General features: G+C 37.6%; 1 protein-coding gene across 21 annotated transcripts in view; it reads right to left on the bottom strand.

Moving 5' to 3' along the window:
• The window catches only part of Liprin-alpha (PTPRF interacting protein alpha), a 213,017-nt gene that overhangs the window by 48,371 nt on the left and 144,338 nt on the right, over window positions 1-20,308 (bottom strand). For 2 of the 21 annotated variants that reach the window (XM_074124188.1, XM_074124185.1), the window contains exons 1-4: window positions 16,051-16,863; window positions 8,586-8,687; window positions 4,752-4,916; window positions 656-730 (exon numbers count right to left, since the gene is read on the bottom strand). In XM_074124188.1, the coding sequence (XP_073980289.1) occupies window positions 656-730; window positions 4,752-4,916; window positions 8,586-8,687; window positions 16,051-16,365 (657 nt within the window). In that variant the 5' untranslated portion in view covers window positions 16,366-16,863. Of the gene's footprint in view, window positions 1-655; window positions 731-4,751; window positions 4,917-8,585; window positions 8,688-16,050; window positions 16,876-20,308 lie in introns of those variants that run through there. The other 19 variants (XM_074124189.1, XM_074124187.1, XM_074124195.1 and 16 more) reach the window with 14 other exon arrangements.

Raw genomic sequence — 20,308 nt, 5'->3', positions numbered from 1 at the left:
TAATTTTAGACAGTATTGTAATGTTCAATACAAAAAAAAAAAAAGCATCACTAAGAAATGTGGTTTTCTTAACTTTTGTTACAAGTTTTCTAGGGTGGATCTTGAAGGAAGTTTTTGAGCAGGGTATTTACCCACATAGATTCAAAGGTCGTAGCAAGCCTGTTTTTTTGCATTCATGGTTTTGGGCTTTTAACCAACCCCTTATGAGGATAAAATCAGTGCTAATATCCAGTACTGCGAACCAAACCTGATTTTTCAACAGATGGTAATTGGTTTGAATCCTGCTGGAACACTTATAGAGGGAATCATAAAAAAAAAAACTGACTGAAGCTTCGCCGATTAGGAAATAGACCGATTAAGGTGGGTTTAAGCGGATGTTAAGTTAGGAGTAAATACTCTCAAATTGTAGTTTGTACGCTTTTTTAAAGAAAACAATCAATTCTCAGCCAAGAAATAGTTTCCAACCAGGTATGAAACGATGGCAAAAAAAGCATTTCATTAACCGGCTAAGAAATCCATTCCCTCCCACGCAGCTAAGGAGGTCCAAATCTATCAAGTAATCAACAGCATTGCACTTGTCGTACAGTCATACGAGAGCTTAATACTAAAATAATTAAATTTAATAAACACAAAATGAAATTATCAGAATATGTACCTCTTCTTTGGTGTTAGCTAACTCTTCTTCCAAGGTTGAATTACGTTCTAAAGCTACTCGCAGTCTTTCACGAACCTGTTTTCAAACAAAATAAGAAATTTTATTTAGTTTTAATGTGTAGTGGTTATGAAGGCAGACTAGTAAGTGAGAGATAACCTTTCGAGTCCAGCATATAGGTACCTTTATTTGGTGGACGATTATTTCTAATAAAGTATAAGCTTCCGTATTCTGTTTACAGTTAGTAGTTAGAAGTAAGGCTCGCCTTGAGAAATAGGCGATTACTCTTAACTTTTTATTGAACAAAAGAGATCATCTGGTGTGGACACTCACAGGACTGTTTCTTACTACAATTCTTACTTCCGGGGCTCTTCTTTGTGGCATGTAGGACCCTAAACCTTTCCTTGATTCGCAATTTTCTCATATCTTAGCATTTTCAACAATATATTAATCAAAATTACAACACAAAAATTATTTTGCCAAAGCAATACCTAGATTTCTTCTTACTACGGCAACAGACGGAAAATAAAGAACTCCTGGAACTATTTGTAGGTGGGAGTGTTTAGAATGTATGAGCCAAGCTGGGTTGTTCGCCAAGGGGATGTCTCCTAATGAAGTGAAGCTGAGACAGGAATAAGAAGTGCAGAATGTGACAAGAATAATTTTCCCAGGGCAACCCTAACACAAGGCTAAGTCTAATTTGGAGAACAGACGTGGAAAACACTTCATCTCAATCAACATTAACAAAACAAAATCTTTACTTTCAATGCCAGCTCTTAGTGCCAGTTCTTAGTCCAAGAAGTTTCTTTTAATCAGTTTAAAATATCTAATAAAAGCCCAGGTTACAGTTGGCGGAAAAAATATTGCAGATTTTAAAGAACTACTTTCTAATGGCCGCAGGATGACTCCTGATTCAGCAGGGTAATTATACAATAAAAATGAACCATTCTCCTTACATTTGTTGGCGACTTCTTACGTCAAGTTTTTGGACAAAGAAGGTTACTTTGGGCCATGTATTCACTTCTTGCTCAGTTAGACTTCTTTATAGATACTTACAGGACGTGATTCTGAGGTTGTTCTATAATGGACTTCAGGAGGTGTGGGTGTATCGAGTGGAGGAAGTGAATCTTAGATTGCTGCCACTTAACAATTCCCATCCTCAACAACAGAACATACAGCTTTAGATTCCTAGGGATCCGATTAGTAGGTATTCTTTGTTATGGAACTAGATCTGTTTGGAAAAAACCAGGGTCGTTCGGTATTGTCCGAACTTTAGATACATGGCAAGTTAATCATTGGAAGCTGTCTTGAGGATTTTTGTAGACTCGTCCTGGACTTGATAAAGAGGCTACAGGAAATGAAAATGTTCCACGTTTTACTAAAGAAAATATTGAATCAATGTGAAGTACAGACAAGTTCCGGCACAGAGACGTCTGCAGCAGCATGCAGGAGGGAAAGGAGAGAATACAGACGTTGACAGAATTACAAAAGGTGACTTCAAGATTAATCCAGGATAGGGAAGGAAGAAGCAAGAAGGCAGTGGCAGAAGTTATATTGTCACTTACGGACAGATATATATACTGTGTGCTGAGAAGGTGACGTCATCATCATGAGGCGCACAAAGAGGGGAGTCTGCTGGTTCCAACTTCGTACACCTTAGCGACACGCACGCACAATGAACAAGATGGGTAATTCAACTGGTATATATGGTTGACTTAGTTAGTGTTGCCATTGTATTGTTAGACACAAAAGGGGTGGTCGCTGGAAGGGAGCAAATGGAAGGTAACACTAGAGAACTACTTATATGATAACCTTGTGCCTTGTCACTTGCAGATTCTCTACAAGAAGTACTACCGAAAGAGGAAGTCTAATCGCCACGTTTAAATTTTTTCCTCTTTGGCATTATTTTCAGGTTTAAGGGTAGTATTGCGATCGTGCCCAAAATTTTGAAATTTGGTTTTCATCTCAATACTTTTGAGGTCCCTTGAAGACGAGAAAAAGTAGCACACATCTCAATCTTGGTACTCCGTCTTGATACTACTGTCGCTTCAGATACTGAGGATGAAGAAAGTCCTTGTAAACCCCAGTCTATCAATTTTTTTATCCTCATGCAAATAAGTCCATTAAGTTCGTTAATAATGTATAAAATCATTAGAAATATCATTGTGCAGACGGAGACGAGGGAGGAAGAGATAAAATATTTGCCAACGTTCTACACAATGCTTTGAAGCCTTAGGCTTGAGTTAGCACACTCCCAATTGTGGAACACCAACGGGAGATGATTGAAAACTGGGCAGATTTTGTAAACAACTGCAGAGGAAGCAATCAAATACAAGATGTCTTCATTGTAGGAACAACATTACCGAGCGGAGCAACAGTTTACATAACATTTCATTAGATACTTGGGTTTTAGAGGGGGGGTGTACCCAACCAGTATGTACCCAACAAACCCAAACAACATTTGCAGCACCACAGCCGACCTGATAAAGGTTGTGTTTTCCATCGATGAGAAGGATGTGTTTATTAACCTCTTACTGTACCAGACATCCTGTCTGTTTGTCTCTCTCCAAGTCGTGAACTCCACACAGTTATAACCTCTACGCAAACTCCTGTTCTAAACCAAGACTTATAACAGATTAGTTGCCCCCTCCTTTTCTTTAACAAAACCCGAAGGGGATCTCCCTCCAGTATTATCCCAAACCCCTTCACCCAGAAGATCAAATAAACTCCCCCAGTTGCTTGCAAACTCAGGGATTAGCTCCCTTTCAAATAATAAAAGAAGATATTCCAAGTAGTTTACACACACAGATATAGCAGTAGATATTTAATGATTTCAACTCAGTGGAAGTCATAATACCCTTGAGTAAATCCCTAAAATGCAGCCTCGCCCTCATTGCGTTACAATCCCTGCTTCGAAATATTTAATAAACCAACTAGAAGTTGGAAAAAAATAAAGTTTAATAGCAAAATAGAGCTCCTACAATTTCTCCTTCCTCCAACAAGCTTTATATTGATTATTCACAAGTAATTTTTTGGAGTACACTTTTCATTTCCTAGCAAAATCTACGCGATTGCAGTGCTTCTTCTTATGAAGGGAAGAAATAGTAAAAGTGCTTGGTTTATATTTGATGCAAGCCAGTAATGGTCGAATAGTTTTTTCCAGTTTCATCCATGCATTGATTAATGAGTAGAGCTACCTGGTCCATGATGTCGTCGGATCAGACCCCCTCTATCAGGGGAATCTATGATTTTTATAAACTTCTTTAATAGAATGGAAAATGCGCTGATGTGCCAATCTTAGATGCTAGCTTGTGGGAGGATCTGGACAAGAGCTTGGTATGAAGGGGCTTCTCTAGACGATTTGAAGCCTTCAAAAAAAAAAAAAAAGCTAGAATGGAAGAGATTTTGAACAAGAGGGACTTCTAAAACTAGACATGAACTATGGCCGGAAGGCAGCAGAGTGCTCGATGCATCGAAAAATAGAGTTAGGATTGTCTCTGAAGCTGCGTGAGGAAAGAAATATCCTGGGATTATGTGAAGAGGATGGGTCAGTAAGATTATTTGGGATGGTGATAGACAGTCAGAGAAGGAGGATAAAAATTAAGGAAGAATAGGCAAAAGGTTGAGCCAAAGATAGGGTATAAAGGATGAAGAAAGTGAAAAGATTTGAGGAATAAATAAACAAACAAGATGGACTTCAATGCAAAAGAATTATGTGATTGGAGATCTAAACAAGGAGATCATCCAATTAGAGACTTCTGCTTCGGAGGATTATATGATTGGAGATCTAAACAAGGAGATCATCCAATTAGAGGCTTCTGCTTTGGAGGATTATCTGATTGAAGATCTAAACAAGGAGACTATCCAATTAGAGGCTTCTGCTTCGGAGGATTAGATCTTAAGTCCGTAAATCCTGGGAATAACAAGCATAAACGTTCGTTGAAAGTAATCCCAACAAGTCTAATAAAAAAAATAAAACGATTTTCTTGTAAAAGCGTATACAAGGTCTTTGGAAGATGAATTTTCTTATTTCCCATCTTTTTAGTAAGCTTCAAGAAATACACGAGTAATTATAGATAACAACTAATCTCGACTTTACCTTTTCATCTAAAGCTTTGTGATGTTCAAATAAACTTTTTAACGCCTTAAGTACTTCCACTTCGGAACTGACGACAGACTGTGACGCCGCTTGTCGTTTTACCACAGTCATTCTCAGCGACCGCTCATGGCGCGACACAAGGCATTCCAGATGTTCTAGAAGCAGCTGGAAAACAAAATTTAATTTAACATTTAAAATGTTGCATCAGTTAAGGGTGAAAGTATGTAAGTTTCTATTTATATAAATATTTAGTCGCTCATTTCCGCTACGAACATAAATACTGAACCCAATTGATCGAATTAGGGCAGTCGAAGAGGCAAGGGCCAAAGACAAGTGTTGGAGGAAAGAGTCCTGCTTAGCGTACAGGATCCCCATTTTCCGCTGGGTTACCAAACGCACGGCAAATACACGGGGAAGTTTTGCGATATCCCTGGTGTCAGTATGTGTGAGTGAGTTAATGTCTTTGCATGTACGCTGACTGATACCCGTGGGGGCGTTACGTTTTTTCGGCCAGAGAACCCGAGCGGAAGTGAGTTTTTAGACTTAGTATAGCGAGCAGGTGCTAAGTTCATCATGATCGCTGAAAATAATGACGTAACGCAAAAAAAAACATAATTGATGACGTTGTCACCAATTTTGTGGCAGACGACACAATGTTGATAAGCGGTATTACTTTTTAATGTGTGTTCGCGTGTTTTTTATGGGTTTGACTTTTTTTCTCCATGTGTTAGTGATCATTAAAGTTGCAGAGATACGAGTTCTGCGGATGAAATAATGGTTCAGCTATATCAGCTGAGATATACAACTCTGCAGGAGAGAGATAGAGAGAGAGAGAAAATACATTAGGGATGCTGTATAAATACGAAACTGGTATCTTGCTCGTATAAAAATGGCGTGTGCAAATAATGTTATTGTATGTATAAATTGTTCCATAAAATAACAATGTTGTTCTTCGCCGAGCAAACACAATTGCCGGGTAAAATAATGCGGATAAAGTGAACAAAAAATATGACACGGACACTCACACGACCTTCTCGAACTATTTTATTCTCGAGGTGTAGGAACTTACAATATTATAAAAATTCCAAAACCGGAAAATCCAAAACGGAAGTGAATAGATAATTGTTTTGAGATTTTTCTTTAAAAAAATGAAGTCTTGCTAAACATCACGAGTTTGTGGAAAATTCCAGAAGGACCCAGAAAAATTCCGGAAGTACCATTTAGCTAATTTATTTTTCAAAAATGCCACTTAAACTTGAAAAAGTGGTAAAAGTGTTTATTTGAATGATTTTTTTTTTTTTTTTGACGTGAATACGTCTTTAAATTTGCTATCATATGGATGGAGGCAATCCAAAAAACCTAATGGTAACAAAATCGGGGGATACAGTTTGGCATTATAGTTTCGAATCTATCGTCTACATCCAAAATTAAATTAGACCACTGGATAGCTAAAGGATCAAAGCATTCATTACAATAAGCGAGGACTGTCGCGCGCGGTGGAGGGAGAAGCGTCGCCATTTTGTGATCATTTTGCTGCGTATCGAGATTTGCAATTAGTATAACTTTTGACTCGGAGAAGCTGCGATGTTAGTTTAAGTTTTAATCGTCAGCTGTCGTCACAATCTATCGATTGTATATAAAACATTAGTGTAAAATAGTGACAGTGAATATAATAAGGTGTTAGAATAAAAAAATATCAAAAATATATAATGTCGGCCTATAAGCGTGGAAAAGCCAAAACCAAATACAGAGATCGTATACGGTTGGAAAGGGCTTTTCAAGAACAATCGAATGGTAATAATAAAACACCATATGACCGAGCCAAGCTGTGCCTAGGAACGTAAAAGAATGAATGGATCAACGACGGTGTCCAGTACATCTGCAGCTGGGGCCGGTTGAAATTATGCAAGTGGATGATGAAATCGCTTCTACATCGACAACGGACTGTATAGGCATAGATTGTGTTCGATCGTCGATTATTATGAAGACGACTAGCAGCTAGTGCACGTTTCACTACGACGTTTTTCCTTGATTTCATCCTAAATACAAAATATTTTATATAAAAAATATAACCCGTTACGTAAACGTATTCACGTACAACACACGGCCGTGTCCATGACGCAGTCACAGTATTTTTTTTTGCTACGTCGGTTATTTTTGGACATTTTGAGGTGTTAAGTCATCAACACAAGTGTGGAGCGGCGCCAGATTTGTTTCAAGCTCTGACGGGACTTGGAAAGACTCGGAAACTTTGTGTTTCTCCTTCAACTAAAGGATCTACGAGGGTCGTTTGAAAAGTCCGTGCAAAAATAAAAACTACTCAATTTTTTGGGGTAAACCTTTTTTATTTTTCAACATAGTCTCCTTTTAGGCTTATACACTTCGTCCAACGCTGCTCTAGTTTGTTGATCCCTTCCGAATAATAGGATTTGTCCAAGTCTGAAAAATAGCCATTCGTTTGAATCACCTCCTCGTTTGAATAAAATCTTTTTCCCGCAAGCCATTTCTTCATATTGGGGAACAAATAGTAGTCCGAGGGAGCCAAGTCTGGAGAATAGGGGGGGGATGTGAAACGAGTTGGAACCCTATTTCCATTAATTTTGCGACCACAACTGCTGAGGTGTGAGCTGGTGCGTTGTCGTGATGGAAAAGGACTTTTTTGTAGGCCAATCGTGGGCGTTTTTCTTGCAGCTCGGTTTTCAAACGGTCCAATAACGATGAATAATATGCACCTGTAATAGTTTTACCCTTTTCCAGATAGTCGATGAGGATTATTCCTTGCGAATCCCAAAAGACAGTCGCCATAATCTTTCCGGCCGAAGGAACAGTCTTCGCCTTTTTTGGCGCCGATTCCCCCTTGGTAACCCATTGTTTAGATTGTTCTTTGGTCTCAGGAGTGTAGTGATGTATCCATGTTTCATCCACAGTGACGAAACGACGCTTAAAGACCTGCGGATTCTTCTGGAACAGCTGCAAACCGTCCTTGCAACACTTCACACGATTTCGTTTTTGGTCAAGCGTGAGCAATCGCGGCACCCATCTTGCGGATAGCTTTGTCATGTCCAAATGTTGATGCAAAATATTATGTACCCGTTCATTCGAGATGCCCACAGCACTAGCAATCTCACGCACCTTCACTCTTCTGTCATCCATCACCATATCATGGATTTTATCAATGATTTCTGGAGTAGTAACCTCAACAGGGCGTCCAGAACGTTCAGCGTCACTTGTGCCCATATGGCCACTCCGAAAATTTTGAAACCACTTATAAACTGTTCTAAGCGGAAGGTGCAGAGTCACCATAATGTTTATCAAGCTTCTCTTTAGTCTCCTCAGGCGTTTTGCCTTTCTTAAAGTAGTGTTTAATCAACACACGAAATTCTTTTTCGTCCATTTTTTGAAAATCACTCGACTTCCTCGATTCAAACAATGCCAAACACAAAGAAATAAGACCGATCTGGCTGAAACTTGGTGTGTGTTCTTCCAAGAGATGCTACTAACTAAACATAACCTCGATACGCGCCAGTGGTGCTATCTCTCTGACTTTGCACGGACTTTTCAAACGACCCTCGTAGATGGATGGAAAAACGGTTATCACTTCCTAATAACGAGATATATGGATACGCACCTCATTATCGCGCGTCCCCTGGTGGGTCCTAAAAGAAATACAAAATTATTTCTGCGTGTTTCCGTTTTCTGGATATGATGGAACGACCGGATCGTAAACCTTGCAGTCAAAGTGTTGAAACTAATTTTTTTTTAAATTAGAACCCTTTTAATTTATTTCTTCCGTTCTAATTCCTTCAAATGCTTACTTAATCTAACATAACGTACCCTTGTATTATTTCTTTCAGCTTTCAGCTCCTGTATTTCCTCTTCTCGCTCAAGTAAGTGCTCTCTCGCCTGGTTCAGTTCCTTTGTCAGCGTTGCAAACTCCTGTAAAAAGAGAAACCAAAAAAAGAGAACTTAATTATAACAAGCAAAAAAACTGCATCATTTAAATACGAGCTTAAAAAAAAGATTTAACGTTGTAAATACTACGATGTTGCAGGGCGGTAACATATGTCAGTAATAACCTGATTATAAGAACAGCTGGTACGACTGCGTCCATTTTTGTTATTAAATAACTATTTATTATTCAAGTTTTAACGCTTATGAGTACTTATAATGCGCTGCAAGTATTTTGCACCTCACCTGGGCGAAGTTCTAGTTACGTAATATAATTAACGTAATTCTACAACTTTATCCAAGAATTTATAATGAATTTCGCTAATTAGAAACATAATCTACTAATTAGACAAAGATTCTAAGAGTGTAATTATTCTATCTAAATGTATAATCTTCAGTAGTTAGTATTTGAAAGTATAATGAAAATTCGCTGGTATATTTTCCAAGGTTGTTTTCATTTTTTAAAAAGCTCAGAAAAATTTAAGTTGAACTTTTTCTAAGAATCGTCTTTTCTAAGACAATGCTGTTGGAGTCAGTCAGAAGCAGGTATTGTTTTTTTAGAGTTATATGTTTTGATTAGATTTTAGGCTTGCTACCCAAAATTTTTGGTACCTCTATGGCGGTGTAGGGTATCTCCAGAATTGGGCGAGTATATTCCGCCTCCTACTGGACCCAAAGGCTAGCTGCTGTTCCTTTAGGCTGATTTTTTTAGTAAAGTTAACTGAATATAGAGTCCCTGTGGCCGTATCTTAGCTACAATAAATTCAAATCTAGACTAAAGATTATTTTTGAGTCTTACTGATCCAATTCACGAATGACTCATGATCCGAATTCACGAACGACTCATGATCGAACAAATCACGATCCGAATTCACGAACGACTCATGATCAAACAACTCACGATCCGAATTCACGAACGACTCATGATCCGAATTCACGAACGACTCACGATTCGAATTCACGAACGACTCACAATCCGAATTCACGAACGACTCACGATCCGAATTCACGAACGACTCATGATCAAACAACTCACGATCCGAATTCACGAACGACTCATGATCAAACAACTCACGATCCGAATTCACGAACGACTCATGATCCAGTAGTGGTGCAGAATGACTTTTTTTTGTGAAGTTGATAGCCTTCAAACGAGTATTACCAGTAATAAAAAGCTCATATTGATAATCTAAATGATCGCAATACTTCCTGTTAAGAGAGGGGAGGAGTCATAGAAAAAGACTCTTTAAAGAAAAGTCCCGATTAATTGATCTTGTAATAAAAAAAAATCGTGAAAAACTCTTAACTTTGCATCTGGGAAAAGGAAATTAAATTTTTCTGCTTGGGGTTACAATGCGCAGTTTCCCCTTTTTGAGGCAGTTTGTGTGTATGTCTGTAAAGTGGGCCGAGTGTGGTGTAAATAAGTTGAGGGAATTTCTATTAAGATTCCTGCTTGGACAACCCCATGGATAGCAGCCCCCCAAACATTATCTAGGTTAAACATTATTAAACTATCCTCAGTTTAGCTATCCTCATTTCATCTGTTGGTTAGTGCGTGCTGTACTGCTAGGTTTGTAGGTCATTTCTTTTTTTTTTTTTTTGCCTGTTTGAACTTGAACCAATTAACTCTGCAAACTGTTTGCTATTCATCTTAATTCAGAGGCCCAAGTTATTAAGTAATTTTGAGCTCATTTTAGCTTTTAGTAGTATTTATGAGGAGACTCATACTCGTTTGTGCATTCCTTCCACTCCCCCCTTTAAGTATTTTGAACATTGTTTTTAACGGAAGAAGGTTGTGAACTTTTTTTTTGTATTATAAGTTTCAATATGGATGTGTGCCTTTCTCAGTAGCTACTTCTAGGCACTAGATGTGGAGGTTACTCTGACTTTAGGTTATAGCCTGTTTATCGCTGCCATCATTACTGAATTTGATTTTATGGTTGTATATTTAGTTTAAATTAGCCCTGATTACGTTAATCAGGAATTTTTACTACATGTATCATATCGTAATTAATTATTATTTTCACTGTACATAATTTTACGACAAAGCGGTGGTGCATAATGAACTGTTGAGCTGTGCTCAGGCTGTTTCGAAATTCATTCCGGAAATTGTGCAAACCCACAGCCTTTTAAAGTAACAGAAAATAGAAAAAAAGGAAAATTTAAACTTTTAAAGCAAGAATTATTAAGGTTGATTTTTTTATTTTTTTTTAAAGAGAGTGGATGAAAAAATATTAATTATCCTACTCTAATCTTCCCAGTTTTCCCTATAATTAAGCCCTTTAATGGATACTGTAGGACGTTCTCTCCCTACACACATACACACACACACAAAAAGGAAGTGTTTTACGTCGAGAAAGGTAATCTAGTGGTCAGCGCGTGGCAGAAGGAAAACGTCATTAAGTGCCTTGGCTAATGATAGTGGCCGGTACAAGGGAAGAAGAAGTAACCAATCTCTATCTCTCTCTTCCTGTCAGAGATAAAAAAAAAGAAGAGCTATTTAGAAGGAGCACTTAGGGAGAGTTTTATGGGTTACGAAAGTTGGGGGTGAATAGTGTGCTCATGAGCTCTGCGTAGAAATATTAGCGAGTGAGTAAAATCGTTCACACGATTTTAGGCTAGTGTGAGTGGATTCACACGTGATCTTCTCTGTACTGCAATTGTCATATCTTGCAGTGCAGGAGAGCTGAGCGTGACTCTCAGGATCAGGAGCAGGATAAGTTTTTGGTCTAAATACATGCTGCCCCAAATTTGGGCCGATAAGAAGTGGTGGATGGGCGGCCGTTGCCATTGATGTGATTCGTGGAGCTTTCGGACCAAAGAGATGGATACCTAGGGCTGGCACGGCTTTTCCAAGCTTATACCACACACACCCTTATTCTAAGGGTAGGAAAGTCTCAGGCTAGCCCAACTGGCCAAGACGTGGTTGTGTTCCCTGCTTGGCTGCGCTTCCCTCGCCAATTTCCGCAAGGTATCAAAGACGAAAATGGTCTTCGGCACAGGTAAATACCACTAGCGGAAAAAACCATGGACTTTTTGAAATAAGCGAGATTTTTTTTTTTTGTAATCTACAAGATCCTGCTTACACTGGGTAAGCCTTGGTGTATTGGATTTAAGTTCTAATCTAAACCATATAAGGGAGGAATTTGGGCCCTTCTACACTAAGCTGTGCCAAGCCTCTAAAAAAGTCCTATCTGTAAAAAAAAAACTGCCAAATACATAAAAAAAATAACCAACTTCACAAACTTTTTCTCAACTGATCGTGATGTCATAATCGTGACAAAACTGAAAAATAGTAATCAGTAAGATTCACTTCCGCTTTAAAGGATTTCACCAAGAAACTAACAACGGATCCCCTCTAGTGATTTATAATCGATGTATCTAAAGTGAACTTTTTAGCGATTAAATGCATTCAACGACAGATACAGCACATTTTCGTGATAAAACTACATAGAAAAATACTATTTCCGATCGAAATCTGTAATATTTCTTGACTTCCTCTTTCGAGAGGAAGGAGAAGTAAAATTGAAATTAATTGCCTAAAGTTTATTGCCTACAATAAATAAAATAAAATAGAGGAGGATGAAGGAATAACAACAGAAGATATTCAGAGTAATCTGGCACAGATATTTATTTATGCAATACTATTGTTGCTCAGCATATTTGACTTTACAAAATGTTATTGAATAACAAACTATTTACGTACAAACAACAACATGGAACTAACTGCGCTGGGAAAACGTAAAGATTTTGCTGTAGCAGAAAACCAAAACTATGTACGTATAATACGTGTTTTTTCCAGTTAAAGTAAATATATTTTATGCCTGTAATAAATCTAAATATGGGGGCTTGTATGTAATAAATAACAGGACGTAAATGCATTTTGTTTGTACGTAAAAAAAAAGAAAAAAAAAACGGAAATAAATCAAATTTCAACACGATTGTTCACGACGACCTCTTGGAATTTAATGGACACCATTAGTGCTGCACGAGACCGAGACGAGGCGAGACTTTATGCAGTCTCGATCTCGGTCTCGGTCGCTCAAGTCTCGGTCTCGGTTTTTTTGAATTTTTGTTTACGTGAAATAAAAAATACACCTCCCAACAAACTTCCCGCTCCATTAGTTACGGCTGTTGGTGAAGATAAAGAATCTGATGATTCACCTTTTGACGACGACGACGACGACTGCATCAATATTTTTGCACCATTTGCTCAAAAATCAGCAAATATCACCGAAGCATGGAAGACAGAAATAATTACACCAAATTAGACAAAGCACCAGTAGACGTTGACATTTTAGAATGGTGGAAAACGAGAATTCCTTCAAAAATTTGTCTAGAATGGCAAAAGATATTTTTAGTATCTGTGCAACTTCAGTGCCATCTGAAAGATTATTTTCGCAAGCTGCGATGATAATGACCAATAGAAGATCTTCTCTAACTTCTAACTCTGTAAAAGCTCTTTTATGTATCAATGCTTGGGCAAAGTGTATCTTAAAAACGAAAATTTGTGGCAATATTTTTTAGGTGCATAGATAGTCTTTTTTTTCAAATTCACTAATTCTAAAATTCTAAAATATAATTCAAATAATACCAAAGTTCAAAGTATTAGATTATTAATAGTGAAATTTATGAAATAGAATAAATGAATGATATGAATAGTGAAATTTAGTGAATTTATGCAAAAATTAGGTAATTCGAAGTGGGCCGCCACGGTAGCCGAGCGGTGCGAGACCTGCGAAGCTAATGTGTATTGTGCTACTGGGTTCGATTCCCGGTCTTAGGCCTTGGATTTTATTTAATGGTTAATATGAGAAATTTACAGTAAAGTATAGTTAGGCGGTTATAGGCTAGACCCGCAAAGCTAAGATGTATTGTTGGTTTAGTGGGTTCGATTCCCCCGGTGTTTAGGCCTTGGATTTTATTTAATGGTTAATATGAGAAATTTACAGTAAAGTATAGTTAGGCGGTTATAGGCTAGACCCGCAAAGCTAAGATGTATTGTTGGTTTAGTGGGTTCGATTCCCCCGGTGTTTAGGCCTTGGATTTTATTTAATATTTGATAAAAAGAAGTTTACAGTAAAGTATGTTTGCTAGTCGCCTCCGTCCGCGACACTTAATTGGTAGTTGGACGTAAAGCTCCGCCTGAAAAATAGGCGATTACTTTACTTTGCTTACTTTATTTATGTAATTCGAAGTCAAATAGATGTAGTAATATTGAGCATATATAATAAAATCGTATCTTTTAATAATTAATTCAATACTCGTAATGATTATTTATTAATAAAGAACACAATTTTATAATTTTGTAGCTAAAAATTAATATTTGAAAAACCGAGACGAGACCGAGATTTCTCGACGAGATATAAATCATGTCTCGATCTCGGTCTCGGTTGCTCAAGTCTCGTCTCGGTCTCGGTCTCGTGCAGCACTAGACACCATTCTAAACTGACCGTCCACACTACAGCCTCTTACACGTTTAGATAAATTAAATTAAATTTAGTAAATCATTTCAATTGTACGAATAGTTAAATGACTAAATAATAATGTAGAAACAATATCAAGAAAAGATCTGTAATGAGTAAAATCGACAGTGAGTACACTTGCACTTCCGGTGGAGGGGTAGCGTATTGTTAGGCCCTCTGATGGGACTAAATCCAAACATAAAGTTGAAAATGTGATTAGGTACAGATGGAATATAAATTTTCTTCAATATTGAAGAGGAAAAAAGGAATGCGATCGGGGTAAATAAGTTCGAAACCTCTACGCCGCACTGATCAATCTACCTCTGTTGATGGATGAAAGTACGAAACCGGTCCCCAATACGCATGCGCACTACGACAGGATTAAATGAAAGATATTATCCAGCACTGCCAACCTAAATCGAAATTTTCTATCTTTTATTGTCATTACCTCTCTTTAAAATCATTTTGACTATAAAATAGCTTGTGACCGCTCTTCTAAGTGCAATTTTATTGGCTCGAAATTTATTAAAAAAAATAAAGAGTTAGTAACAGAACTAAAATAGGAACTATTAGAGTGAATATACGTAAATTCAACTATTTATTAAAAAAACACGTTAAGTTCAGGTCAGTAAGCAATCGAACAAAGTTAAATCGATAATATTAGTATTAGTATTGTTCAGCGCAGGGGATCTCTCAACCTTATTTATTCTACGGATACCTTTGACCAATAAGTTAAAGGGTTAAGGATCCCTTTTATTAAGGATAATTAATACTTAAGGGAATAAAGTATAAACATCCAGCAAAAAGTTTATGGAATCGCCTTTTTTTTTTTTTTTTGGTGTTTTCCAACTTAAGACGCATTTTCACAAGAGGTGTTCTTTTAGTTTCGATGCTTCGCACTTCCGTTCGCGAGAACTTTGTGAATCCCATCTATTATCCCGCATTTATTACTTTTTATTGAAACTAATTATGAGTAATAAATTAAATGAATCTCAACAGCTGCACTAAGCATAACTCTTTTATAGTCCAATTCTTTAACCAGCATACAACGTAGTCCGCTAGCTTGGGCTTTGTACATCGACAAGACTTAATCGGATTCCTCCTACACGACTTAAGAGAACAGATCTCAAATAGACGCTTCCGATAACTGAAAAGACTGCGCCCAAAAGGGATTCAAAAAGTCTATTTGGACAACAAAAGACTTATTTTTGTAAGTGTAGCCTGTCAGGTCCTATGGCATCAAACTGTAGTGTGCTACGCTCAAACCACTAAAGAAGCCAGTACTTACAATCTCAAATTCTATGTCACCTATGAAACCATTCTCCAGACTTAAACATTGCTTCCGTAACTAATTAAGCTTAAACCCGTACCTGGAAAATTCCATCTTAACTTAGAGACTCTGCACACAATCCACTGATTCAAAACACCTATCTTTCATTTCGAGTTAGCACTTCTAGACGCCTTAAAAGACAGTGGTCTCGCGATGGTCTCTCTCTCTCAGTCGTCGAAAATGGTTAACTAACTGTTGTTGATATCTTACGACTCGATAACTTCTCTATTCTAGTAGAGGATTATAAAATATTATCTATCATATATATTACCCTCGTTGCTTACAGTAACTAAATAAATGATCCGAAAAAAGGTTAGGGTCAATTTGTAGTTTGACCTGCGCTAGTTCACTTTCCAGTGTCATGTACCTGAACTATTTAAATTTAAAATAAATATTAATGAAATGTTAATAACTACTTATTGAGCTCAATCTTTGCACTTTGACCTCTACCATTTCCGGTAAAAACTTGATAAAGTATGCCACACACACACTATACTTCCGGCCACTTCCTAGTAAGAAGAAGAACTAATGAATGGTACCAGGACAAGATCCATACCTGTAACAATCCCAGATGCAGGACACACGTACAGGAAGATTTTAATCCATTCTTCCTCAACGGCCCTAAGGTTTGATGTAAAGAGTCCAAAGGTATTGCACCGGAGCAAATACCTTGCAGTAATGCCACAACGGATGTATTAGCGTTCCAACGTCGTTGCAATATTGCCTGGTCATCGTTGATCAGGTTTTGTTGAAATTGTTGTTGTTGGTGTTGTGGTGGAAGTTGCTGTTGTTGTTGTTGATGGTGATGATGATGGTGTTGCTGTTGTTGAAATTGCTGCGGTTGACAGCCGGCCGGCTTAGCCATTGACATGACCAGTGTATTTACTGCATTACAAATTTTTGGTTATATATATACAGGAAGGAAAGGTCTTGGATCTTCGTCCAGTGTTGCCAACTTTACCTCCACTTCTTTACTCTCACTGACAAGTTTAAAGGCAAACAAGTAATAAATACAGTGTTACCAAAACAATAAAGTACAATTTGCTGCTTATTTACTTTAAAACAACTTAATAAGTTAGGAACTTTGAAAAAAGTTACCATTTTGATGTGACGTAAATCGTAATTTAAACGGCAAACTTTTCTTCTTTTCCAAATTTTATTTATGCCCTAAAAACTTGCAGCTAGACAGGATAAGGGTTTTGAAAGGAAACCCTATACGGTTTAATCAGATCAGTATGATGGTAAGACAGGCATACGTCAATTATGTAAGTTCACACTTTAAACCATCAGAAAACTTTTTTTTGCATTTTTTTGGCATTGGCTTCCGCCATACAGCCAGCATCGTCTAGGTGCTTATCACTAGAATATCACTCACTCTCCATTCTTACTTATAAATACATTCGCTTCACACATTCATCCCTGTACTATATACAACTATTTACATACAAACTAATCTAATGGATGGATCAGTACTCTATATTCCTGCCATCCTTATAGCTTAATCTAAATTAAAATCACGTAATCATTTTCTTCCATTCATTCTACTCAGCTATAACTTTTAAATACATTCATATTTCTTAGCTAGCTCTGCTATAGATTTAAGCACATAGATGTTGGTGGAGAATATTATTATGTCTTCGTAGCGAAATGGTGCATCTAAATACCTGTATATGTCGTCAAACATTCGTTTCCTTTCTACCACATAACGTGGACATATCCATTATTATAAGTTTGAAATCCTCCTCCTCATTGCAATCTACGCAAAGAGGAGAGGAGGACCTTTTTGTTGATCCTGTGAAGATACGGATCCACACACACCGCGTGGTTCGGCTCTCAGCCTGCTTATTGTCGTAAACAACCCATTTATTAGTGACAGTTCCCCATAAACCGTGGCTGTCTAGGTAAATCAGAAAACTTAAAATGTTCAAATTTTTCAAAACTTCTTTTCAGGACCCAACAGCTTTAAACCTTATCCGATAGAAAACTCTACCTAACTTCTAATTCTATAATTCAATCTTCAAACTGGTTCTAAACAATTAATAAACTCAACTAGAGGAAAAGAAAAGAAAATTTTCCCAAACACAGAAGATGCGACAAATTTCCAAGGAATCTAAAGAAAAGCGGGAAGGGTGGCCGTCGGCGAAGATATTATCGCTTTTCCAAACCGCCATGATGGATGTAAGAGGCATTTTCTTTTTTAAGAATGATATATTTGGATGGCAGAGAGCAACATGATAGGGACAGCTGTGAGTGGCTTGCTGCGGGAAAGGAGTGATAAAGAGAGCACTAAGATAAAAATGGCTCCCTCCCTATCTGGACGGGCTTTGCTCCGAGGAGGAGAGAGAGGATAGTACTTCGTCGCCTGGAAGGGATGTGGAAAAAAAACAGGACAAGCCGTAGTTGCTGGCATAAAATGGATATACATCCATCTACAAGAAAGGATATCATGTTCTTCACGTTCAGCATCAATTTTTTATTTTTGTGTACGGGCTCAGGAGGTAAAGGATCGGATTGTGAGGGACAGCACTAAGGAGGAAAAAGGGAGATTCCTGTTTATAACTCGCGAATTTCCTTCCAACTTCGAACTTGTGGCTCTTCATTAATTCCTCACTTTGCAACCTGTAATCTTACGGAGCACACATAAACATAATTTGGAAAAACCACATTTTCTGACTCAGGAGACCTAAACAACGGATTTTTCCAGTTATATATCAAAATGTAAAGAGAATAGGAAAATTATTTTCTTACTTAATAGGGTAAAAGAAATAAGGAGCAATGTTGCACTTTTGGATCATGAAGAGTTCCAGCCAACATTTCCTTTTCAGATCTCCTAGTACAGGGATGGCGAACCTTTTTTAAACGTGGGTCAAATTTTGTTCATTTTTTTTTTTAGTACTAGCTCTTGGGGTCACTAATGCCCATTTGCACAAGAGTTAAGTTTACAAATTTTAAACTGAATATTTTCAAAACTAAACATCTTTAAAATTCAGTTGGCTTAACGGGGATAAAACGGGACGAAACAAGTGCTATGGAAGTCTCTTTTTTACAAACATAACTGAACAAAAACCTGAACAAAAGTGTGTTTTATCTGAAGAAAAATCTAAATATGGTTATTTGCTTTGGGTTGTCGATTTTTTTTTTAACAAACAAAATATGAGTAAAATTATACATTTTATTTGATATTTTGTAAACACTTTTTGCTTTATTTCCAAATACTACAAAAGCATTTGTCGTTATTTGCGTTTTTTAGAACTGTAATGATCAAACTAAAGCTTAATGTGTTCAATGCGTGATTGAAAAAAAAAAAAAAAATGCAGATAGAATATAAATTATCCACACAATTAGCAAAATCTAAATCAACCCGCGTAAACAAACAAATGGTTGCCTAGCAATTGTGGGTCAGTGAAAAAGCTTGCGCGGGGCTCAGTGTCTGACCCCGCGGGTCATAGATTCGCCATCACTGTCCTAGAGGGATAACGAGACGTTATAACAAATTTTTGCGGGCTTAGGAAAATACAGATCAGCGAATATTTGCTGGAAAACTTGGTCTATAAACAATTTTTTTACTACGATAGAGAGAGGAAAAGGGGTAAATCTAGACTGGAGAAGGTAGCCGAAAAGCATCACTATGGAGCTGGACAAAATTAGGTCCCACGCAAATAATAGAGCACAGAATGGAACTCCTACACAGGAGTTAAAACAAATGATATCCTGCTTTTACTGTAATTTGGACATAAAAACATGTGCACAAAGAAGAAAAAGGGTCAGTTGATTGCACAAAATGCACGCAGTGGCGAGAAATCCCTAACTGGGCTTCGGACGTGCTTCCCCAGCCCCCCGCGGAACTGGCTGGGGGATCACTGGAGCAGTGATGTGGGCAATCTGTTTTTTTTATCTTAAAATTAGTCCCCACGAACGAGAACAAAACATGGCGGGTTAAATCATGCATGAGGATTGTAAAGTAACGAAGCTCTAGTTGGCATGCTTTATGGTCAACACATGCTCCTCACAAATTCTATCCTTAACTCAGCTTCTGAATTGCCCCAAACTATGTCAAGCCTAGAACTATCAAAAAACAAGCAAGGAATTCAACCATCCAGAGGCGGTAGTACCATGGTTTAACTTTTTTGCCACAATACCTGTGTAGCAAGCTTCGCGGCTAGTCCCATTCTTTGTTGCCTCCCCTCCCCAACACTTTACTAAATCTCTTTCTACAGACAGACTCACTGCGCATTCAGCGAGCTCTTACAGTACATGTACTCCTGGTGGAATTTCAAAACAAAAAAAAAACATTCTGCACGATTGCACTACTTCCACGAGTAGAAAGAGGAAGTAAATAGTACTTCATTATGCAGTGTAAAAAAATACTTAGCCAGCCAGAGAATGACAATCAACTTTTATTAAACGATCCACAAATTTATAGCCAGCACATGCTGAGAATATTTATTCTACACCATGTAGAGCGCATATTTCAAAAGACTAATAATTCTAACACCCTCCACATCCACATTATGGATCGTAAGTTTCAGCCTTTCGGACATAGTAACAATCCCATTGGTGAAAACAGATAGCATTAACAGCCAATGGAATTTATAGAGCGTCCGTGCTCTGCAAAAATCATGCGCGATTTGATGCTGTTAATTTCTTGCAGAAAAAAAAAATGCAGAGAAGAACCATGTTCTTTTAATGCAATGTTTTCAACGCTGTCTAGAATATAATCGGTAGTCATTTCAGTGAAAATGAACTCCAGCGGTAAGCTTATCCAACTTGAGACATAGAAGGTTTAAGAAACTCCCAAATAATAAACTTACTAT

This window comes from Rhodnius prolixus, unplaced genomic scaffold (assembly GCF_049639745.1).
Source record: "Rhodnius prolixus isolate KJV_2025 unplaced genomic scaffold, Rpr scaffold_3, whole genome shotgun sequence".
Lineage (NCBI taxonomy): Eukaryota > Metazoa > Arthropoda > Insecta > Hemiptera > Reduviidae > Rhodnius > Rhodnius prolixus.
The sequence above is the reverse complement of the archived record's forward strand: the minus strand, read 5'-3'. Positions and strand labels throughout refer to the sequence as shown.